A 20747-nucleotide genomic window follows, 5' to 3' on the forward strand; every position below is an offset into this window, starting at 1 on the left:
CTGAACAAATTTAATGAGGTCATGGCAGACTTGGGACCCCTGAGAAATGTGGTGACAGAAAGTTGCTAAGACTTCCTGGGGTAAAGTTCAGCCCTCCGTTGTCCCTTTCAGATGGTAGAGTCATTGGCTGATGCCACATCATGCAGCTGGTGCCGGAAGGAGAGTCGAGCTTTCCGGCTTAAGTAGGCACCAGCCCCTGGGGAGGACAGTCCCCCGGTCACAATGGGGGCTACAGCTGGGCTGGGCTCTGGAGGGGATGCAGGTTCCAGGCCTAAAGGGGGAAATCAGAAGAGGAAGAAGGGTTGGAGGGGGAAGGTCAGGGTTCAGCTCCCCTATGCCGCCCACCACAGCCCTAGAGTAAGGCGCTAGAAGAGAGTGAGGGATGTTGGTGGCAGCACCATTCCCCGGATGTGGTCTGAGCTGTAGAAAGACACCCCTCCAAATCCCTCTGCAGCTCAAAGGCACCCCAGTGCTTGAGGCGGTGATCTGCTGTCACCATCTTGAAATTTTTACACTTTTAGCACACGCTTCCATCTTTCCATTTTGCAGTAGTCTCTGCAAAATCTTCAGGTGGCCCACCTAGGCAGCAGGATCCTTTCCCTTCCCTGGTCTGAGGGTTTATCTCCCCTCCCCCCCATTCATGCCAGGCTGCCCTTCCCCCCCCCCCCGTCGACCCCCATACCTGTCCCTCTTTCAGTCCCCCGCTGTCTCCGGCACCCACACCATGGGAAACACCAAGCCCCCTTCAGACCCATCTCAATACTGGAGACTGGGACGTTGGGAAGGGCCAGGAGGGCCCCAGGGAGAGGGGTGTGGTTTTCAAGTCCCCCCATCGTGGGCAAAACTACCACTTAGCTTCAGACCGCCTGGTGATTATAGGCGCCAGGAGATAGAAGGGAGGGAAGAAGGCGGGGAGGAAGAGTGGGGGACTACCCCCATTCAAATACTTATATCTGCTGCCCTCTTGATTTAGGGGCTCTTTTATCCCCAGGCAAAAAGGGGATGTTGGGAGGGATTTCATGACAGAGCAGGCAGAGGGGTGCCATGACAGTGAAAATTCAGTAGAGCGACACCTCTTAACTTGGGGTCAGGCTAGACACTGCCAGCAATGGGGATCTGTTTTGTTTTGAATTTTTGGTAACGGCCCAGGGCCTCCTGTTATGTTGGGGGGGGGGGCTTTATCACTAAGTTATCCACCCTCCCTATTTCCTTTTCTTTGCCTTTTAAATTTTATTTTAGGATACAAATTCAAAGTGCCCAAGGCATACAAATTTAAAGAATTCTAAGTTTTTGGCATGAGAAACTTTATCCAGAGAAAGAAATGTGTTCTCACTAAGTGGTCTGCTAACTCTTTGTGTTTGTTTTGGTTTTGAGACAGAGTCTCACAGTGTGACTCAGACTAACCTGGAACCCCCGGTGATTCTCCTGCCTCAGCCTCTCAGTGAGAGGATCACAGGCCTACACTGCCCAGCTGGTCCGGTGGCTTGTCCCTGTTTGTTACATGTTGCTATTGTTTTACAGTGTGGATCTCACAGTGTTGCCCAAGGTTATCTCAACAAGAGGTGAGTGCTCTGCCACAGGGATCTGAGGTGCTGTTACCATCCTGATTTTACAGGTGAGGAAGGGGGTCACTAAGAGGTGGGTAACTTGCCCAAGGTCAGTCATCCAGGCAGTGACCCAGAGCTGGATAGCTGCCTCTTCAAAGTCTATCTGACTCCAGCTGGGATTAAACATTACTCCACACTTCGCAAGTGTGTCACTCCGGCACTGATGTCCTTAGCTAGACTCAGGCTGGAACCTCTGGTCCTGAGCACCATAACCAAGTGCCCTGGCAGAGCTGCTCGCACGCTGCACCATCATTGCCAGAGGAATGTTGGGAAGCTCTGCTGGCTGCACTGTACTTAGAAGTCTAGTGGGCTTTGTTGGTTTACTTTTTAAGATTTGCAGTGCTGGGGATGAAGCCCAGAGTCTCATATATGCTTGGAAAGCTAGACCACTGAGTAAAAACCCAGCAATGGGGGAGGGGGGAAGGAGTGATGTGTTATTTTGTTTGTTTGTTTTCTGAGAGAGAGTTGCATGTAGCCTTGAACTCCTGCTGCGCTGCCTCTGTCTCTCTTTTCTTATTCTTATTTTTTAGATTTATTGTTTTAGTACGTATACAGTATTCTGCCTGCACTTTTGCTTTTGTGCCAGAAGAGGGCACCAGATCTCATTACAGATGATTGTGAGCTGCCATGTAGTGGCTGGGAATTAAACACAGGACCTCTGGAAGAGCAGCCAGTGCTCTTAACCTCTGAGCCATCTCCCCAGCCCCATGCCTCTGTCTCTCAGGTGCTGCTTTATAGGTGAGGGCTACCACACTTGGGTTTTGTTTTCTGGTAACTGAGTTGGCAGACTGAAGCAGGAGGATGCTCCTCCAAGTCCAGCATGGGCTACACGGTGAGACCTTCCTGCTGCTCCCTAAAAAGAACCTCGTGGAAACGAAATGTGTTCATTAATTCTTTTGTCAGTGTGTCACAAGTTAGAGTCACCTGGGAAGAAGGAACCTCAAGTGAGAAATTGTTCCCCATCAGATTGGCCTGTAGGCAAGTCTGTGGGGGTATTTCCTTGGTTGGTGATTGATGTGGGAGGGCCTCGACAAGTGGTCCTGGAGTGTAGAAGACAGGGCAGGGGAGCAAGCTGGGTAGCAGTGTTCCTCTGTGACTTTGCTTCAGTTCCCACCTTGAGTTACTTCTTGGCTTCCATCGACGGACTATGACCTGGGATATGTGAGCCAAATGAAAGTTCCTTTTTGTTTAACTTGAGATGAGGTCTATCTATGTAGCCCTGGCTATCCTGGAATTCACTATGTAGACCAGGCAGGCCTTAAATACATCAAGTTCCTCCTGCCTCTGCCTCCCGAGTGCTGGAATGAAAGATGTGTGTCACCATGCCAGCTCAAGTTGCTTTTGATCTTTTTGTTTGTTTGTTTGTTTGTTTGATTAGACAGGGTTTCTCTATAGCTTTGGAGACTTTCCTGGAACTAGCTCTGTAGACCAAGTTGGCCTCGAACTCACAGAGATCTGCCTGCCTCTATCTCCTGAGTGTTGGGATTAAAGGCCTGCGCCACCCCGCCTGGCTGCTTTTGATCTTTATCATATCAACAGAAACCTAACTAAGACACTAAGTACAGATATATCTTGAACACCCATATCACACCATTGAGTTTTGCACTCAGATGTTTCTCATGCATGTGTATGGGAGGGGTGTGTGCATGCATGTGTATGCAGAGGGAAGAGGTTAACATCAGGTAACTTTATCATTCTCCATCTTATTTTTAACTTACACTTTAAATTTATTTTGTGTGCATGTTGTGTGTGTGAGTGTGCCACGGCATAGCAAGTGTGAATGTCAGAAGTCAAACTTGATGAAGTCAGTTCTCTTCTAACACCACGTGGGTCCCAGGAGTCAAACTCAGGTGGTCAGGCCTGGCAGCAGGTGACTTTACCCTTTGAGCCCTCTCACTGGCCCCCTCCACCTTAGTTTCTGAGAGAAGGGTCTCTTTACTGAACTTAGAGACCCACCTGTCTCTATCCCCAGAAGTGCTGGGGTTTCCTGCCACCATGCCTGACTTGTGTGTGTGAAGGTCGGTGAGTATGCACACTCACTTAACTTGTGTGTGTGAGGGTCGGTGAGTATGCACACTCACGTGACTTGTGTGTGTGAGGGTCGGTGAGTATGCACACTCACAGACACAGCTCCCCAGTCCCCAGGCTTTTGTGTGCAGACGGAGGTTCTGAATTCAGGTCCTCATGCTTGTACACCAAGTACTGTATCGATTGAATCATCTCCCCAGCCCGGGAACAAATCTTCTACCGCTCTAGAAATTTCCCTTATAAAAAGCCCCTTTCTCTATGCCCTGCCTCAGGCAACTACTTACCTGATTTCCATTACTATCATCTGGTTCTGTCGGTTTCAGAACTTTGTATGAATGTAATCACACTGTATTACTCTTTCATGTCTGGTGTCTTTCAGCATAATGGTTTATCTATAATAACAATTTATGTGGTTTATAGTTTATTGCAATGTACTTCAGAACACACATAAAATTCACCCTTTTAAGATACAATTCCATGGTGGTTTTTGCTATACTCACAGAGTTATATAACTATCACAACTAATTTTAGATTTTCCATTACCCTCAAGAAACCCTTGTACTCATTAGAAGTCATTCCCCATCCCTCCTTTTCTCTACCCCTGACAGCCACAAATCTACTTCTTGTTTCTGTGGACTTTTTTATTCTGAACATTCCATATTGTGATGGTTAGGTAATTTTTTTAGGCCAATCTATCAACTAACTATATTGACAAGATACTTATTGGTTATATGTTGAAGAAATATATAATACAAAATACAGGAAAAGCTGGTCCATCCCTTCCCACTTTCCTCCCTCCCCACCCACTCCAAATACTCCTCACTGTGATTTGCCCAGAACAGGACTTAGAGTCAAGATGGATAATTTGATTATCAACACTTTTTTCCCTTGACACAGGGGTTCTTTATGTAGCATTAGCTGTCCTAGAACTAGCTTTATATGCCTTGAATTCACAGTTCTGCCTGCCTCTGCCTCTGCCTCTGGGATTGAAGCCATTCACCACCACCACCACTGCCTGACTTAATTGTCAATTGGGGTAGGGGTGGCACAAACATTTATTTATTTATTTATTTATTTATTTATTTATTTATTTATTTATTGTTTTTCGAGGCAGGGTTTCTCTGTGGTTTTGGAGCCTGTCCTGGAACTAGCTCTTGTAGACCAGGCTGGTCTCGAACTCACAGAGATCCGCCTGCCTCTGCCTCCCGAGTGCTGGATTAAAGGCGTGCGCCACCACCGCCTGGCTGGCACAAACCTTTAATCCGGACATTTGGGAGGCAGAAGCAGGCAGATCTCTGTGAGTTTGAAGACAGACTGGTTTACAGAGCGAGTTCCTGGACAGTCACAGCAGTTACATAGAGAAACCCTGTCTCAAGAAGCTAAAATAATAATAATAATAATAATGACATCTGGGGAGCCTGAAGAGATGGCTCAGCAGTTAGAAGCAGTTAACTGCTCTTGCAGAAGACCTGGGTTCAACTCCTGGCACTCACACAGCTGTTCCCAATCCCTATAACTCTAATTCCAGGGCCTCTGGCGCTCTCGGCTGACCTCCTTGTGTTCCTGCACGCACATGCCATACATCATAACACACACATACACACAAAATAAAAACTTACCTGAGCTTGTTGTGGTGGCTCACACCATTGATCCCAGCACCCAGAAGACAGAGGCTGTGGCTCTCTGTGAACTCCAGGTCAGCCTGGTCTACATCTCCAGCTGCAGAGCATCTTCTATAAACAGCTGCAACAACAACAAACACATTAGGCTTGAATGAGCACTTTGGGGCAAGTCTGTGAAGATGTTTCCAGAGAGGGAGGTTGTTTGGATTTCTGAAATAGGACCGTACTCTGTAGCCCAGGCTAGCCTCAAACTCACAATGATCCTCAGCTGCCTCAGCTGAGAATACAGTGTGACTCGCAATTCCTGCTCTCTAAACACATTGACCTGAAGTACAAACATGTGTCCTGAGTGTGGATGCCACTGCCCCTGTGCTGGGGTCCAGGAATGAATGAAAAGGGAAACGAGAAGAAGCCACCTCACCTCTAAGTATCTTGATAAACAGATACTTAAGCATGTGCAATACAACTAAGATCGTTGATATTCAGAGATGTACAATTTTTGGGTTTTTTTGTTTTGTTTTGAGACAGGGTTTCTCTGTGTAACAGCCTTGGCTGTTCTGGAACCAGGCTGGCCTCGAACTCACAAAGATCCGCCTGCTTCTTCCTCCTGAGTGCTGCCATTAAAGGCACATGCCACCATGCCAGGCATGCCAGAGATTTGCTATTACGATTGCAATGCCATACCTTTCACGCCACTTGGATGGGTAACACCAGGGACCCACAGCATCGGCTATGCACTATGCATGCCACGGGGTGACTATAGAAGTACCATTCATTGGTTTTTAGAAATGTAAAATAGACCAGGCTGTGATGGCACACACCTTAAATCCCAACACTCAGGAGGCAGAGGCGGGTGATTCTCTGAATTTGAGGCCAGCCTGGTGGTCCAGGACAGCCAGGGATACACAGAGAAACCTTGTCTCAACAAAAACAAAAGCAAATACAACAAAAGAACCTTGTCTTGAAAAAAAAACAAACAGGAAAAAAATGTAAAATAGAACGGGTTTTTTATTTTCAATTTTTTCTTTACTTTTATTTTGTGTGTGTGCATGTTTTGTGTGTGCAGTGTCCATGGAGGTAAGCAGAGGGCATCAGATCCCCTAAAACCGGAGTTACATCTCTTTGTGAGCAGCCACGTGGGTGCTGGGAATCGAACTCAGGTCCTCAGCAAGTGTCCTTAAGCTCAGAGCCATCTCTCCAGCCCCTGTTTTTGTTTTTTGGGTTTGTTTGTTTTGTTTTTTGTTTTATTTTGTTTATTTTGGCAGTGCTTTGCTGTGTAGCCGGCCTCCACCCTCAAGTTTTACAATCCTCTTACCACATTCTCTTTGCTGCTGGGTTACAAACTGCCAAGCCCAGGTCTTGACAGACTCCTGTAAGTTAAATATACACTTATATGACCCAGTATAAGTTATTTACAGATATATATTTATATTCCACTCTGGTTATTTACAGAAGAGAAGTTAAAACGCAAGTCCACAAAAAATGACTGGTACATAGATGTTTATGGGAGCTTCGTTTCCAGTGGACAAAACCTAAAATAACTCAAATGTTTATCAGCAGAAACTTAGAAGAGAAGACGGAAGAAAGGAAGGAGAAAGGAAGAGAGGGAGGAAGGAAGGAAAGAAGGAAGGACGGACGACCTTTAGGATCGGAAAAAAAAATGTTTTTTCTAGACTGGCACTTACAGGCGAGCAGGTTCTGTGACTGGTTTACTGTACTTCGGTGTCCGGTTAATCCCTACAGAGCAATAAACGTTTGCGAATAAAGAATGTGATCTCTCACACAGCAACGAACTTGTCGTCACCATTCTTCTGGTTTTTAATTCTCTTATTACCTCCCATCAACAAATGCTCTCTGTACCGGCCTCAGCAAGGGGACACCGGCTGGTTCCGCCCTGATTCCAGGCTTCGCTGGAGACCACACTACCCGCGCGCGCGCGCAGTAGAGGAATGTGCGCGGGGTGGGTCGCACACTCGGGGAGCTGGACCTTGCCAGCCAGGTGCCCCGAGGGCATCCAGAGGGAGTGGACGGCCCCGGGGAGTGGGCGGCCCGGGAGTGGGCGGGCAGAGGGTGGCAGGGGCGGGACGCGGCTGACGCGACACCCGCGGGGGTGAGGCCGGGGGGGCCGTCCCGCCCCCGAGGGCAGGCGCTGAGCCCCGGTCCCGCCCCGGCCCTCTGGGGTGTGGGCTTCCTCGCTGTGTTCTGCTCCCCGTGCCTGCGAACCCGCGCGGGTGCCGGCGCCCGCAGCCAGGGTGAGGGGCCGGGGACGTGGCTCCGCTGAGATCGGGTTCGGGGTCCGGCTGGATCTGCTCTGGCCTTCTGACTCAGACGCACACCCAGATTTCGGGATTTCTCTCCTGGGCGGGGAGCGCGTCGTAACTTCCTCATTCCCGCCGGGACCCTCGCTTCCAGTCCGTCTGCGCTGACTTCGAGCCTCGCTGTCACCGGGATTCCTCCCTTGGATTTACCTCACCCCAGTTCGAGGCCATCCCAGCTTGGCTAGGTGCTTCTTGAACCCTGGATACAGATGAGAGGCGGGGCTGCTGGGCTCTGGTTGAAGGACTGCGGGAAGGACGGGGGTTGCAGGGAGTGGAGGCTAGAGGGGCGTCGGTCTGTAGCTATAGAAGTTGGGAATCTGCTGAATGAAATGGGTGAGGACTGGGGGCGTTAGGACGGGAAGGGGTGTTTCTGTATGGGCGAGTTCCTTCCTGAGGCTTCCTCCTATTCCTAGAATGACTGCAACCCAGGAGAACCTCTTCCCTTACGGGGACTACCTGGACTCCAGCCAGTTGCACATGGAGCCAGATGAGGTTGACACTCTGCGGGAGGGAGAGGATCCAGGTACAGAAGGAGATGGCCCCCACGGAGGGGAGGATCGGGACCTGGGGCCTCCTGAAGGCTACAACCTTGGGCTTTTCTTTCCTCCCAGCTGATCGAATGCATCCCTTTCTGGCCATCTACGACCTTCAGCCTCTGAAAGTGCACCCCTTGGTGTTCGCCCCTGGGGTCCCGGTTACAGCCCAGGTGGTGGGCACTGAAAGATACACCAGTGGATCCAAGGTGGTTGGGCTGATACTAGGGAGGGTGGGAGAGAGCGGCCTGGCCAGAGTGGATTGGACCGGAAGACCTGGAGGACATGACTTTCGGATTTTCATACCCCCAGGTGGGAACCTGTACTCTATATTCTGTCCGCCTGACTCATGGTGACTTTAGCTGGACAACCAAGAAGAAATTCCGACATTTTCAGGAACTCCATCGGGACCTCCAGAGACACAAAGTCTTGATGAGTCTGCTCCCTCTGGCTCGGTGAGTGGGACTTGATGGCTTTCTGTGAAAGGCAAACATAGTTGTTACCCCCTGGCAGCCTTCATTCCTGTGCCTGTCTCAACCCCAACCTACCACCTACCGTAACCTTTCCTCCCCTAGCTCTGTGCTGGACCCTAGTTCCCAGGAAACTTTCCCTGCTGGTTCTCTTTGTCCATCGTACTGCGCCAACATTTCAGCCAGGCTGGATGCCCAAAATGTCCTTGGCAACACCCCACCCCACTTGTCTCCATTCCCAGGACAGAGAGACCCTTTCTTTTGCCAGTCTTTCTCCCACTCCAAGGCCGGCTCCAGTGTTTCAGGGATCTAGCCTGCCAGCTCTTCCCTGAGCCTTCCATCATCTCCTCCATAGCTTCGCTGTGGCCTATTCTCCAGCCCGAGAGGCCGCCAATGAGGACATTCCCTCCCTACCCCGAGGAGGTTCTGAGGGCTCCACCAGACACACAGCCAGCAAGCAGGTATGACCAAACACCAGGTCCTATAGCAAGGTGTGGAGTATGCACAAGGCTCTGCCTTACATCTGCTTCTTTCCCAACCCCGTTCAGAAATACCTGGAAAATTACCTCAACCGCCTCCTGACCATGTCTTTCTATCGAAATTACCATGCCATGGTAAGTCCAGGGTGCAGGGTCTAGATGCCTGGGTGTGTCTGTCTCTCTTCTCTCTCCACCCCCCCCCTTTATTGATAGGGTCTTACTGTGTAACCCTGGCTAAGCTAGAACTAACCCTATAGACCAGGCTGGCCTTGAAGTGCCAGGGATTTACCTGCTTCTGCTTCCCGAGTGCTGGGAGTAAAGGCCTGTGCCATCATGTCCTAGGATGCCTGGGGCTGACTTTCTTTCATTCTCCTTCCTTCCTTCCTTCCTTCCTTCCTTCCTTCCTTCCTTCCTTCCTTTATTCTCTTTCTCTCTCTCTCTCTCTCTCTCTCTCTTTCTTTCTTTCTTTCTTTCTTTCTTTCTTTCTTTCTTTCTTTCTTTCTATGAGGATCATGAAATCCTCAGGGAACAAAGGGGCAGAATTAGTAGGGCTGAGGGGCTGAAAGCCAAGTGTCCCCCTGAGCTTATTTCTTCCTCTGCAGACAGAATTTTTAGAAGTCAGTCAACTCTCCTTTATCCCAGACCTCGGCTCCAAAGGACTGTGAGTGTGGAAACCCCTCTCCCAGCCTTCTGCAGGCCCCACTCCCCATCTCCCTGCTTGAAAAACATGTGGTACACATGCCTAGAGTCCCCAACTCTCCTGATTGTCCCCGCAGGGAAGGGGTGATCCGGAAGCGCTCAGGTGGGCATCGAGTTCCTGGCTTCACCTGCTGTGGCCGGGACCAAGTTTGTTATCGATGGTCCAAGAGGTAAGGACTGGGGCTGAGCAGGGATCAGTGGGGCAGGTAAAGAGGGAGATCTGGAGGACCTGGACGGTAGACGCAGCCCCGCCCCTCCAGGTGGCTGGTGGTGAAGGACTCTTTCCTGTTGTACATGCGCCTGGAGACCGGCACCATCTCCTTTGTTCAGCTTTTCGACCCTGGCTTTGAGGTGCAGGTGGGGAAAAGGAGCACAGAGGCGCGGTATGGGGTGAGGATCGACACCTCCCACAGGTAAGGCCTCCCTGGTGTGGCCCTGAGGGGAGTTGAGCTGGAGTTGGGGGGGGGCTCTTCAGTCCTTGGTCCAGCCAGAGCTTTGACACAGAGAACTAGTCTGTCCATGTATTTAGGGCCTGTGGTGCAGGGGATTGGAATAAATGGAGAGAGGGTGGAGGCTGGAGACAGAGGAGTGGGTGGTGCTCTTGCAGAGGCCCCAAGTTCTGTTCCTTGCACCCATGCAGGGCGGCTTATGCCCACCAGTAACTCCAGCTCCAGGGAGGCTAATGCCTTCTTCTGGATTCTGTGGGCATCTTTACACACATGTGCACATGCACACTAAAAACTTGTTTGTTTTTTGTTTTGTTTTGTTTTTGAGACAGGGTTTCTCTGTAGCTTTGGTGCCTGTCTGTCCTGGAACTAGCTCTGTAGACCAGGCTGGCCTCGAACTCACAGAGATCCACCTGCCTCTGCCTCCCAAGTGCTGGGATTAAAGGTGTGTGCCACCACTGCCAAACGAAAACTTTTTTTAAAAAAGTCTGCATGGTAATGGAACCTGTAATCCCAGCCCTTGGGAGGCTAAGCTGGGAGGATTGGCTCTGTAGAGCTCTGTAGTGAAACTCTGACTTAAGAAAAGGGAGAGAGGGAAGGAGGGAGGAAAGGAAGCTAAACTCCATTTGCACATTCAACAATGCTATTGTCAAATGAGTGTCTGATACAGTGCTGGTCTCTGGAAACCCACATAGGAGTTGGGTTCAGTATGTCTGTGGACTCCAGTTTAGGGGCTCCTGGGGGAATAAAGAGACGGTAGCAGCCAAGGGGGAGAGGTGTCTCTGGGCAAGACTGTAGGCTGAAGGAGAGGATTAGTGGTAAAGCGTCTTTTTTCTGTGCAGGTCCCTGATACTCAAATGCGGCAGCTACCGGCAGGCACGGTGGTGGGGCCAGGAGATCACGGAGCTGGCACAGGGTCCAGGCAGAGATTTCCTACAGCTACATCGACATGACAGCTATGCCCCGCCCCGGCCCGGCACCTTGGCTCGGTGGTGAGACCCTGGTGTCCTTTCTGAGCTATGTAGCTTTCTTTCCGCCTTTGCTATTCTCTGAGTTCATGATCCTCCCTCTTATCTCCTCTGACCTCATGTCCATACTTTTATATCTCTCATCTCTCTGACTGCTTTACCTCTAGTGTTTTTTTTCAAGACAAGGTTTCTCTGTGTAGCTTTGGATCCTGTCCTAGAACTCACTCTGTAAACCAGGATGGCCCTGAACTCATAGAGATCCACCTGCCTCTGCGTCCCAAGTGCTGGGATTAAAGGCGTCCACCACCACCCGGCCCCCTTAACCTCCTTAACAACATTGATTTGTCTGCTCTCTCGTGATCTTCTAACTTGGCCATCTCCTTTGTCCTCTTACCTCCCTGATTCTTATGAGCATTTTAACCACAGGGAGCTCCCAAATCTGTTTAATTTGTTCTATTCCTTAAATACTTAATAAGCATTTAAATATTAAGCGCTTGCTATGTGCTCCACCCGGTAGGGCAATAAGACACAGGCCTCTCCGGTTTTAGGGGAGGAGGTGATGTAATTGTATAACTATGTAAACTCACCACGGGGTGGTAGATGTATGGACAGGCGCACAGAGGGGAGCACTGTCCCAGGGAGGATGTCAGGACAGGCTTCCAGAGGCATAGGGAAGGCATAGCGCTGAGGGTTCTGTGAGTCCGTGGCCCCAGATCTCGCAGAATCTAGCATGCTGAGCCAGGAGGTTGATTGACCTTCTTCATAGGCAAAATGGGCATGAGAGGAAATTTTTCTTAGCAGTGGTGCTGAGATTAATTTTTTTTATTTATTGCCTTACTTTTGCAGCATTGGGGATTAAACCTGGGATTCCATAAGTGCTAGGCAAGCATTCTACCACTAAGATAAAGCTACTTGTGTGTGCACTTGTGTGTGTGTATGCACTTGTGTGTGTGTGTCCAGGTGTGTGTGTGTATGCGTGTGTGTATGCACTTGTATGTGTGTGTGTCCAGGTGTGTGTGTGTGTGTAAAAATCAGAGATTGGCCGTCGGTGTCATCCTCTATCAATTTCCATTTTATTTTTTTTTTTTTTATTTTTTTTTTTTTGACCAAGCCTTGACCTTTTATTAAAAAAGCCGCACATTTATTTCGCTTTCTGACTCTGCGCTTGTGCCTTCAACACTTTCACAACAATTTTCTGCTCCTCAATAAGGAAAGCCCGCTTGATCCTGTCACGGACACACTTGGCACACATGGAGCCACCATAGGCCCGGCTGACATGCTTCTTTGTCTTAGACAATCTCATGAGGACTTTTGGTCTCACAGCACGAACCCCTCGGAGTCGGCCCGGGCACACACCGCATGCTGATTTAGGTGCTTTTCCAACCTTCTTGGTGTAAAGGTAAACAATCCTGTTGCCAGGAGTTCGAGACAGCCTAGTTTTGTTGGAGGCTGTGTTGTAGGAGAGCCTACGACGGTATGTCAAACGCTGGACCATTCTGAGTGCCTCTGAGCACCGTCCCCGGAAGAGGAAAAGGAAGGCTCAATTTCCATTTTAAAAACATTTACTATTTTATGTGCATGTGTAGCTGGGCACCACAGGCATGCAATGTCCTACAGGTCAGAAGAAAGCATTGGATCCCCTGGGTCTGGAGTTATGGAAGGCTGTGAGCCACCATATGGGTGCTGGGAATTGAATTTGGGTCTTCTGCAAGAACAAGGGCTTTTAACCATTGCACGTGTCTCAAGCACCTCCATTTTAATTTTGAGACGGTGTCTGGAGCTTACCGATTTGGCTAGCCTGGCTGGGCAGCAAGCCGTGAGATCTGCCACTCTAGCCCTGCCCTGGCACTGGACGTATGGGCATGTGCTGCTCTGCCTGGCTTTCTTATTTTGGTGCTGAAGACCTGAGCTCAGCTCATCATGCTCACACAGCAAGCCCCTTAAACCATCGAGCCCAGCACTGTTTCCTTCTCCTTTTATTGTTTTTGTGTATGGTGTACATGTTAGTGTGTGCAGGTGTGCTTGAACGTGTGTGTGTGTGTGTGTGTGTGTGTGTGTGCATGTGAAGGCCAAGAAAAGCTGAGATTTTCCTGAGTTACTCATGACCTTAGTTTTTACTTGTTTGTTTATTTGCTTATTTTTATGTGTGTGAATGTTTTATCTGCATGTATGTATGCACACCATGTGTGTGCTTGGTGTCCAATGGTGCCAGAAAGAGAGGTGTCAGATCCCTTGGAACTGGAGTTACAGATGGTTGTGAACTGCCATGTGGGTGGGTGCTGGGAACCAAACCTGGGTCCTTTGCAAGAGCAGTAAACACTCTTAGCTGAGATCTCTCTCCAACTCCAATCACTTCATTTTTTTTTTTTTTTTTTTTTTTTTTGGAAAAAACTGAACCTAGAACTTACTAATTTAACTGTAATGGTTAGCAAGCAAACTCTCAGGATCTGCCTCTGTCTGCCTCCTCAGTGCTGGGATGATAGACATGTGCTGGGCTCTATTTTGTGTGTTTTGCATGTGTGTCTGTGTACCGCATGCATGCTTGGTGTCCATGGAGACCAGATGAGGTCATTGTATTCCCCTGGTACTGGAGGTAAACACTGTTGCAAACCAGGCAGAGGCGGGAGGATCTCTTTGAGTTCGAGGCCACCCTGATCTACGGAGCAAGTTCCAGAATAGCCAAGGCTACACAGAAAAACCCTGTCTTGAAACAACCCAAAACCAAACCAAAACAAAAACTGTTAGAAGCTGCCATGTGGGTGCTGAGAATCGAACCTAGGTCCTCTGGAAGAACAGCCAGTGCTGTTAGCCACTGAGCCTTTTCTCTGGCCCTGGTTTATTTTTAATACATGAGTACTAGTCACTATTTATGTAGAGCTTACTGTGTGCCAGGAATGAAGCATGGTTCACATATTAACCTGTTGCATCCTCTGAACTCTTACTAGGCAAGCACAGTTGATATCTCGGTTCTATACATGAAGGAATGGAGACAAGAACACGCTGGGTAACTTACCCAGGGTCATACAGTGACAGTGGAACTGGGATTTGCATGCAAGCAGTTGGAGTCAAGGGCGCTCCGGGCCACCCTCCTGGACTGAGGAGTCAAATGAAAGGGTGTGGCTCAGTGGGAGGCTATTTGCCTATCACCAGGGGGATCCTGAACTTGGTCCCCTGCCTACCACCAAGGAGATCCTGAACTTGGTCCCCAGCACTGAGGGGAAAAAGTACAGTAATATATAAGTAAAAAAATTCAAGCTAGATGTGATGGGGGAGAGACCTGTAATCCCAGCATTTGAGAGAGACAGGAGAGTTGATTCAAGTCTGAGGACAGCCTGGACTACACAGTACTAGACCAGTCAGGGTAAGACACTATCTTGAAATAAAAACAGTTGCACAATGCAGTTGTAATTGCCACTCTCTGCCTCACCCCATTGTTTTGTAGCCCCCCCTTCAGTCAGTTGCATTTCTCCTGCCAGAAGTAACCTTGGCAACAGTTTTGTGTTCTCTAGCATCACCTGCGTGTTCTTATACGCATGTGCATATGTTACTTTTAATTTTAACATAAATGGATTGTCAACTCTATTTTAGTCTCAGTTTTCTTCCATTTAAAGACTGGACATTTACAGGCTGGAGAGCTGACTCAGTGGTTAAGAGCACTGCTGTTCTTCCAGAGGACCCACGTTAATTCTCAGCACCCACATGCAGCTCACAACTGTCTGTAACTCCAGTTCCAGGGGATCCAACCCCCCACATGGACATGAATACAAACAAAACACCAGTGCACATAAAATTAAATAAAGTCTTTGAAAAGAAAAGACTGGACACTTAGGTTATTTTTTTCTTTCTGTCTTTAAGATAACATCCCCCATAAACATAATCTTTGCCTAAATATTTAGAATATGTATTCCTAGAAATACAGTTACTGGCTGTCGAAATGACTCAGCAGGTAAAGGCACTTTGCCAAGCTTGACAAGCTGAGTTTGATCCCTGGGATTCACACAGTGTAAGAGTTCTGACTCCCTGAAATTGTCCCTGGTCTTTACCCTGCCCCCCCACCCTCCAAATAAATCAATGTAACAATTTTTATTTATTTATTTATTTATTGCTGGGCAATGGTGGCACACACCTTTGATCCCAGCTCGGGAGGCAAAGACAGGCAGATCTCTGTGAGTTTGAGGCCAGCCTGGTCTACAAGAGCTAGTTACAGGACACTTAGAACTGTTACACAGAGAAACCCTGTCTCAAAAAACCAATAAATAAATAAATAAGAATTTTTTAAATAAAGAGCCTAGGTATGATGTCATACACCTTTAATCCTGCACCAGGGAGGCAGAAGCAGTGTTTCTCCAAGTTCAAGTCTAGCCTGGTCTACATAGATGGTTTCAGACTAGCAGGCTGCAGAGTGAGATCCTGTCAAAAAATCCCCATATATATTTAATGGCATTAAAGAGTATGTATTTGAAAAAATTTGAAGTTTATGTTGCCTGGATGTAGCTCAACAGTAGAACACTGGCAATGCACAAAGAACTGAGAGTCAAACCTTCAAGGCCGGCCTGGACCACAGTGAGATCCTGTCTCAAAAAGGTTGATAACCGGTTCCTGTGGTCGGTGAGAATACCGCTTCTCACACTTACAGATGAGTGTCTTTCGTGGTTTGGTTTGGTTGAGACCGGTCTTCCTGCCTTACCGAGCTGAAAGCTGAGGTTATAGACACGAAGCACCATGCCTGGCAGAAGGCACTGTTTCCTTTAAAAGCCAGGCATGGCAGTGCACGCCTTTAGTCCCAGCGCTTGGGAGGCAGAGGCAGCCCAGTCTGTGAGTTGGAAGCCAGCCTGGTCTACAGAGTAAATTCAAGAGCTACTTATTTGGCCGGGCGGTGGTGGCACACGCCTTTAATCCCAGCACTCGGGAGGCAGAGGCAGGCGGATCTCTGTGAGTTCAAGACCAGCCTGGTCTACAGAGTAAATTCAAGAGCTACTTATTTGGCCGGGCGGTGGTGGCACACGCCTTTAATCCCAGCACTCGGGAGGCAGAGGCAGGCGGATCTCTGTGAGTTCAAGACCAGCCTGGTCTACAAGAGCTAGTTCCAGGACAGGCTCCAAAAAACCACAGAGAAACCCTGTCTCGAAAAACCAAAAAAAAAAAAAAAAAAAAAAAAAAAGAACTACTTATTTAACTTGAATTTCTTTTTTTTTAAAAGATTTTTATTTATTTATTATGTATACAGTGTTCTGTCTATATGATTGCGGCCAGATCTCATTACAGATGGCTGTGAGCCACCATGTGGTTGCTGGGAATTGAACTCAGAACCTCTGGAAGAGCAGCCAGTGCTCTTAACCTCTGAGCCATCTCTCCAGCCCTTAACTTGAATTTCTTGTGAATGTGACATTTCAAACTCAGTAATCCTCTGGCCTCAGCCTGGGGTTACAGGCCTGCGTGCCACACCCTGCCCTGATTTCTCGTTAATTAGGGAACTGAGTGTTTTGCCCTATGACCGACTGTGTATCTGCTGTGAACTGCCAGCTCTGATTCTTTGCTCACTCTTCAGCTTCTCTGTTTTTCCTTTCATTGGCTTCCTATTGTTCTGCTGGAGCTGTTTAATGTGTGATGAATTCATCCTTGCGGTCTTTGGTCAGTTTCTGTAATTGATCGTGTTTTCTCATTCTTACTTAGCTCACTCTGGCACATCACACCGATTAATCCCACTCGATGTATTCGATACGATCTAACCTCTCTGATCATTCCTGAACTCTGACCCTGCCGTAACCTCTGACCCATGACTATCCTCCGGTCTTTACTCTCCAGAGCTTTCTGGCTTCTGACTCCCCTGACCTCCTTGGCTTGGCCTCCCCCCCAGGTTTGTGAATGGGGCAGGTTACTTTGCTGCTGTGGCAGACGCCATCCTGCGAGCTCGGGAGGAAATTTTCATCACGGACTGGTGGTGAGTGAGGTCAGGTGCAAGGGATAAAGGGGTATGAGGGGTGGGGGCTGGGGGGAGGCGGAGCTGTCTTCAGCTTAGCTTGCTCCTTACCCACTGCCCTGACTTTCAGGTTGAGTCCTGAGATTTACCTGAAGCGTCCAGCCCATTCAGAGGACTGGAGACTGGACGTTATGCTCAAGAGGAAGGCGGTGAGGAGTGGGTTGGCTGTGGGTGGGAGTTAATTGGAAGGACTTCAGTAGGAGTCTTCCAAGGAGAAGGTCGGGAGTCTGAAGCTTCAGGACCAGGAACTGTCCCCCTCCTGGCTCAATTTGTCAGCTGTCACCTCCTGGTCCCTCTTCAGGATACTCGCATAGATTAGGTTCCCACTACTCAGACCCTTTTTGTGCTGTCTGGTGTAGATGGCTGTGTCTCTTTTCTGAGCAGCATCCTAAGTCCCAGCACAAAAGCTTGGCACCTGTAATGCACCAAGCATTTGTGAGTGCTTTGTTTTTAAGACAGGGCCTCATTATACAGCCTTGGCTGGCCTGGAACTGTCTCTATAGACCAGGCTGGCAAACTCGGAGATCCGCCTGCCTCTGCCTCATCAGTGCTGGGATTAAAGGTGCAGGCCACCACATCTGGCATTAGTGAATGTCAATGTGAATGTGGACAAGAGAAAGGACACGTGGATGATGGGGAGAGAGCGGATAGATGGTAGAAAACGGGTGTGGTGGCACCCCCCTGTAATTCCAGCACTTGGGAGATGGAGATGAGCGGAAGGTTAGCCTTGGCTGTGTCCTGAATATTATACCAGCTTGGACTAAAGTCTGTGTCTCAAACAGGGATAAAAAAGACCAGGGAGATGAATGGAAGGATATGACGTGGGAAGGTGGAGGTGATTAGGACGATGGCAGACAGGAGTTAAGATGATGAGTAGATGGTTGGGGCGATGCCTGGTTAGGTTATGAAAGGTGGGTGGATAGATGAGTGGGTGAGCCTTCTGCTGCAAGCGCCATGACGGGTGCACGAGGGAGAGCATCCAGGAAGGGCGGAGGGACATACAGGAATCCTGAGCGTGGGAGTCAGATGGGGCCACTTGGGGAGAGGCAGTAGGATTTGGTTTTCCCACTTACTACCAGGAAGAAGGTGTCCGTATATCCATACTGCTGTTCAAGGAAGTGGAACTGGCCTTGGGCATCAACAGTGGCTATAGCAAGAGGGTGCTGATGCTGCTGCACCCCAACATAAAGGTGACTGATGTTCAGGCCTGAGTCCCTTCCTACACCACAGCCACTGCCCTTCCTCTCCCTGAAATGTCTCATCCTCCATCTTTCCCTGCCCAGTCCTCTCACCTAAACCCTCCCCCGTCTACTCCTCCACCCAATTCTAGGTGATGCGCCACCCTGACCTTGTGACACTGTGGGCCCATCATGAGAAGCTCCTGGTGGTAGACCAAGTAGTGGCTTTCTTAGGGGGGCTGGACCTTGCCTATGGCCGCTGGGATGATGTGCAGTACCGACTGACTGACCTTGGGGACCCCTCTGAATCTACAGATTCACAGGTAATTGCCCAAGGCCGTCCTGAGCTCCCCCAAGCCCAGGTACTCTATGTTTACATCCTTCCCAGCACTGCCAACCTGCAGAGACCTGCAGAGTTCCTCAGCCGTTCAGAGACTCCAGGAAGCTATGTTGTTGTTTCTGGGACAGGGTCTAACTGTATAGCTCAAGCTATCCAAAATCTGTCATCCCCCATCTCAGCTTCCAGATTGCTGAGATTATAGGGATGTCAGGCAGGAGGATTTCAAGTCTGAGGCCAGCCTGGGATGGACACACACACACACGTCTGACTCGGACTGCAGCTGACTGGGGAGGCTAGGGGAGCAGCCTCTGCTGCAGTGCACCTGTCTTCTCTTTGGCCTGGCCCCATGACCTCACTTTGCCTGGATGTGGTGTATTCTTCCTACAGACGCCCACAGCAGGCGCAGACCCTGCAGCCACCCCAGACTTGTCGCATAATCGACTCTTCTGGTTGGGAAAGGACTACAGCAATCTCATCACCAAGGACTGGGTGCAGCTGGATCGGCCTTTCGAAGGTGAGGCTCCCTCCCCCAAGGCCTCCAGGAACTGACAGCTGGGGCAGAAGCTGAGGTGAAATGAGTCACGGAGAGTGCGGCCTTCCCTCTGGAAGGTTCCTTCTCTACATCTCCCTTTTCGTCCCGTCTTAGTCAGGGTCACTGTTGCTGTGAGGAAACCCATGACAAAAAGCAACTTGGGGAGGAAAGTTATTTGGCTTACACTTTCACATCATTGTTCATCAAAGGAAGTCAGGAGGGCTGGAGAGATGGCTCAGCGGTTAAGAACACTGCCTGCTGTTCCAGAGGTCCTGAGTTCAATTCCCAGCAACCACATGGTGGCTCACAACCATCTGTAGTAAGATCTGGTGCCCTCTTCTGAATAAATAAAGATTTATTCATAAATAAAGATTTATTAAAAAAAAAAAAAAAAAAAAGGAAGTCAGGACAGGAAGTGAAGCATGGCAGGAACCTGGAGGCAGGAGCTACTGCAGAGACCATGGAGAGGTGCTGCTTACTGGCTTGCACTCTATGGCTTGCTCAGCCTGCTTTCTTTTTTTTTTTTTTTTTTTTTTTGGTTTTTCGAGACAGAGTTTCTCTGTGGTTTTGGAGCCTGTCCTGGAACTAGCTCTTGTAGACCAGGCTGGTCTCGAACTCACAGAGATCCACCTGCCTCTGCCTCCCAAGTGCTGGGATTAAAGGCGTGCGCCACCACCGCCCGGCTTTCAGCCTGCTTTCTTAAAGAACCCAGGACCACCAGCCCAGAGGTGGTCCTACCCACAATGGTTGGGCCCTTCCACATCAATCACTAATAGGAAAATGCCCTACAGGCTTGCCCAATCTTACAGAGGCATTATCTCAATCGAGGTTCCCTCCTCTCTGATGACTCTAGCTTGAGTCAAGTTGACAAGCCAGCACACTCCTGTTCCAAGTACCCCCAACACACCAGCCCTCACTTCTCCTTTAACTCTCCTGGCACTTCCAGACTTTATTGACAGAGAGACCTCACCCAGGATGCCATGGAGGGATGTCGGAGTGGTTGTACACGGTGCAGCTGCCCGGGACCTTGCCCGCCACTTCATCCAGCGCTGGAACTTCACGAAGGTGCTGACTCCAGAGGGACCGGAGGGAGGGAGAGAAAAGCCAGGTTCAGCCTCTCACCTTCTGCTGACTCTGCTGTCCCTTCATGGCAGACCACCAAGGCCAAGTACAAGATACCCACATACCCCTACCTGCTGCCCAAGTCCACCAGCACTGCGAACCATCTCCCTTTCACCATCCCAGGCGGACAGTGCACCACTGTGCAGGTGACAGTCCTGATCAGCCAGCCCCTACCCTCCCTCTCATTAGCCCGCAGCACCCCCACTCCCTGAGAGCCCACTCCCACCCCCCACCATGCCATTTGTCCTCTCCTGGTCTTATATACCACATTCTATTCACCATGCCATAGGTCTTGAGGTCTGTGGACCGATGGTCAGCGGGGACTTTGGAGAACTCCATCCTCAATGCCTACCTACATACCATCAGAGAGAGCCAGCACTTTCTGTACATTGAGGTCTGACTGAGGCAGAAGTGGAGGGAGAATA

At 49.4% G+C, this 20747-nt stretch overlaps 3 protein-coding genes and 1 long non-coding RNA gene across 8 annotated transcripts in view; 1 reads left to right on the plus strand and 3 right to left on the minus strand.

The window, feature by feature from the left end:
- Positions 1 to 7645, minus strand: C7H17orf114 (chromosome 7 C17orf114 homolog). Of its 5 annotated transcripts, XR_009057353.1 has the most exons (6): positions 7092 to 7278; positions 6943 to 6994; positions 6573 to 6627; positions 5255 to 5378; positions 3920 to 4027; positions 139 to 271 (listed from the first exon to the last, which is right to left on the minus strand). XR_009057353.1 is itself a non-coding variant. In XM_057773379.1 (2 exons), exons 1-2 carry the CDS (start codon positions 753 to 755, stop codon positions 108 to 110), a joined length of 237 nt encoding a protein of 78 aa, XP_057629362.1. In that variant the 3' UTR covers positions 1 to 107. The 5 variants fall into 5 exon arrangements, 2 of the variants coding, with proteins under 2 accessions (XP_057629362.1, XP_057629361.1); XR_009057354.1 differs by lacking the exon at positions 6573 to 6627 and having other exon boundaries at positions 7092 to 7336; XR_009057355.1 differs by lacking the exons at positions 6573 to 6627; positions 6943 to 6994 and having other exon boundaries at positions 7092 to 7332.
- The window catches only part of Pld2 (phospholipase D2), a 15953-nt gene continuing 2825 nt past the window's right edge, over positions 7620 to 20747 (plus strand). The window contains exons 1-18 of the mRNA XM_057773377.1: positions 7620 to 7760; positions 7989 to 8098; positions 8187 to 8317; positions 8421 to 8563; positions 8934 to 9039; positions 9127 to 9192; positions 9660 to 9718; positions 9834 to 9926; positions 10017 to 10169; positions 11045 to 11194; positions 17028 to 17111; positions 17221 to 17299; positions 18230 to 18340; positions 18481 to 18651; positions 19056 to 19182; positions 20147 to 20265; positions 20355 to 20468; positions 20612 to 20716. Of these exons, the coding sequence (XP_057629360.1) occupies positions 7990 to 8098; positions 8187 to 8317; positions 8421 to 8563; positions 8934 to 9039; positions 9127 to 9192; positions 9660 to 9718; positions 9834 to 9926; positions 10017 to 10169; positions 11045 to 11194; positions 17028 to 17111; positions 17221 to 17299; positions 18230 to 18340; positions 18481 to 18651; positions 19056 to 19182; positions 20147 to 20265; positions 20355 to 20468; positions 20612 to 20716 (1920 nt within the window). The 5' untranslated portion in view covers positions 7620 to 7760; position 7989. The remainder of the gene's footprint in view (positions 7761 to 7988; positions 8099 to 8186; positions 8318 to 8420; positions 8564 to 8933; positions 9040 to 9126; positions 9193 to 9659; positions 9719 to 9833; positions 9927 to 10016; positions 10170 to 11044; positions 11195 to 17027; positions 17112 to 17220; positions 17300 to 18229; positions 18341 to 18480; positions 18652 to 19055; positions 19183 to 20146; positions 20266 to 20354; positions 20469 to 20611; positions 20717 to 20747) is intronic.
- Positions 8514 to 20747, minus strand: part of LOC130876773 (uncharacterized) — a 20487-nt gene continuing 8253 nt past the window's right edge. Inside the window, exons 2-3 of the long non-coding RNA XR_009057356.1 lie at positions 20171 to 20268; positions 8514 to 8585 (exon numbers count right to left, since the gene is read on the minus strand). This is a non-coding gene — a long non-coding RNA (uncharacterized LOC130876773). The remainder of the gene's footprint in view (positions 8586 to 20170; positions 20269 to 20747) is intronic.
- LOC130876772 (60S ribosomal protein L34) lies at positions 12278 to 12709 on the minus strand. Its single transcript, XM_057773380.1, has one exon. The coding sequence runs from the start codon at positions 12663 to 12665 to the stop codon at positions 12312 to 12314; it is 354 nt and encodes a 117-aa protein (XP_057629363.1). The 5' UTR covers positions 12666 to 12709; the 3' UTR covers positions 12278 to 12311.

Source organism: Chionomys nivalis, chromosome 7 (genome assembly GCF_950005125.1).
Source record: "Chionomys nivalis chromosome 7, mChiNiv1.1, whole genome shotgun sequence".
Classification (NCBI taxonomy): Eukaryota; Metazoa; Chordata; class Mammalia; order Rodentia; family Cricetidae; genus Chionomys; species Chionomys nivalis.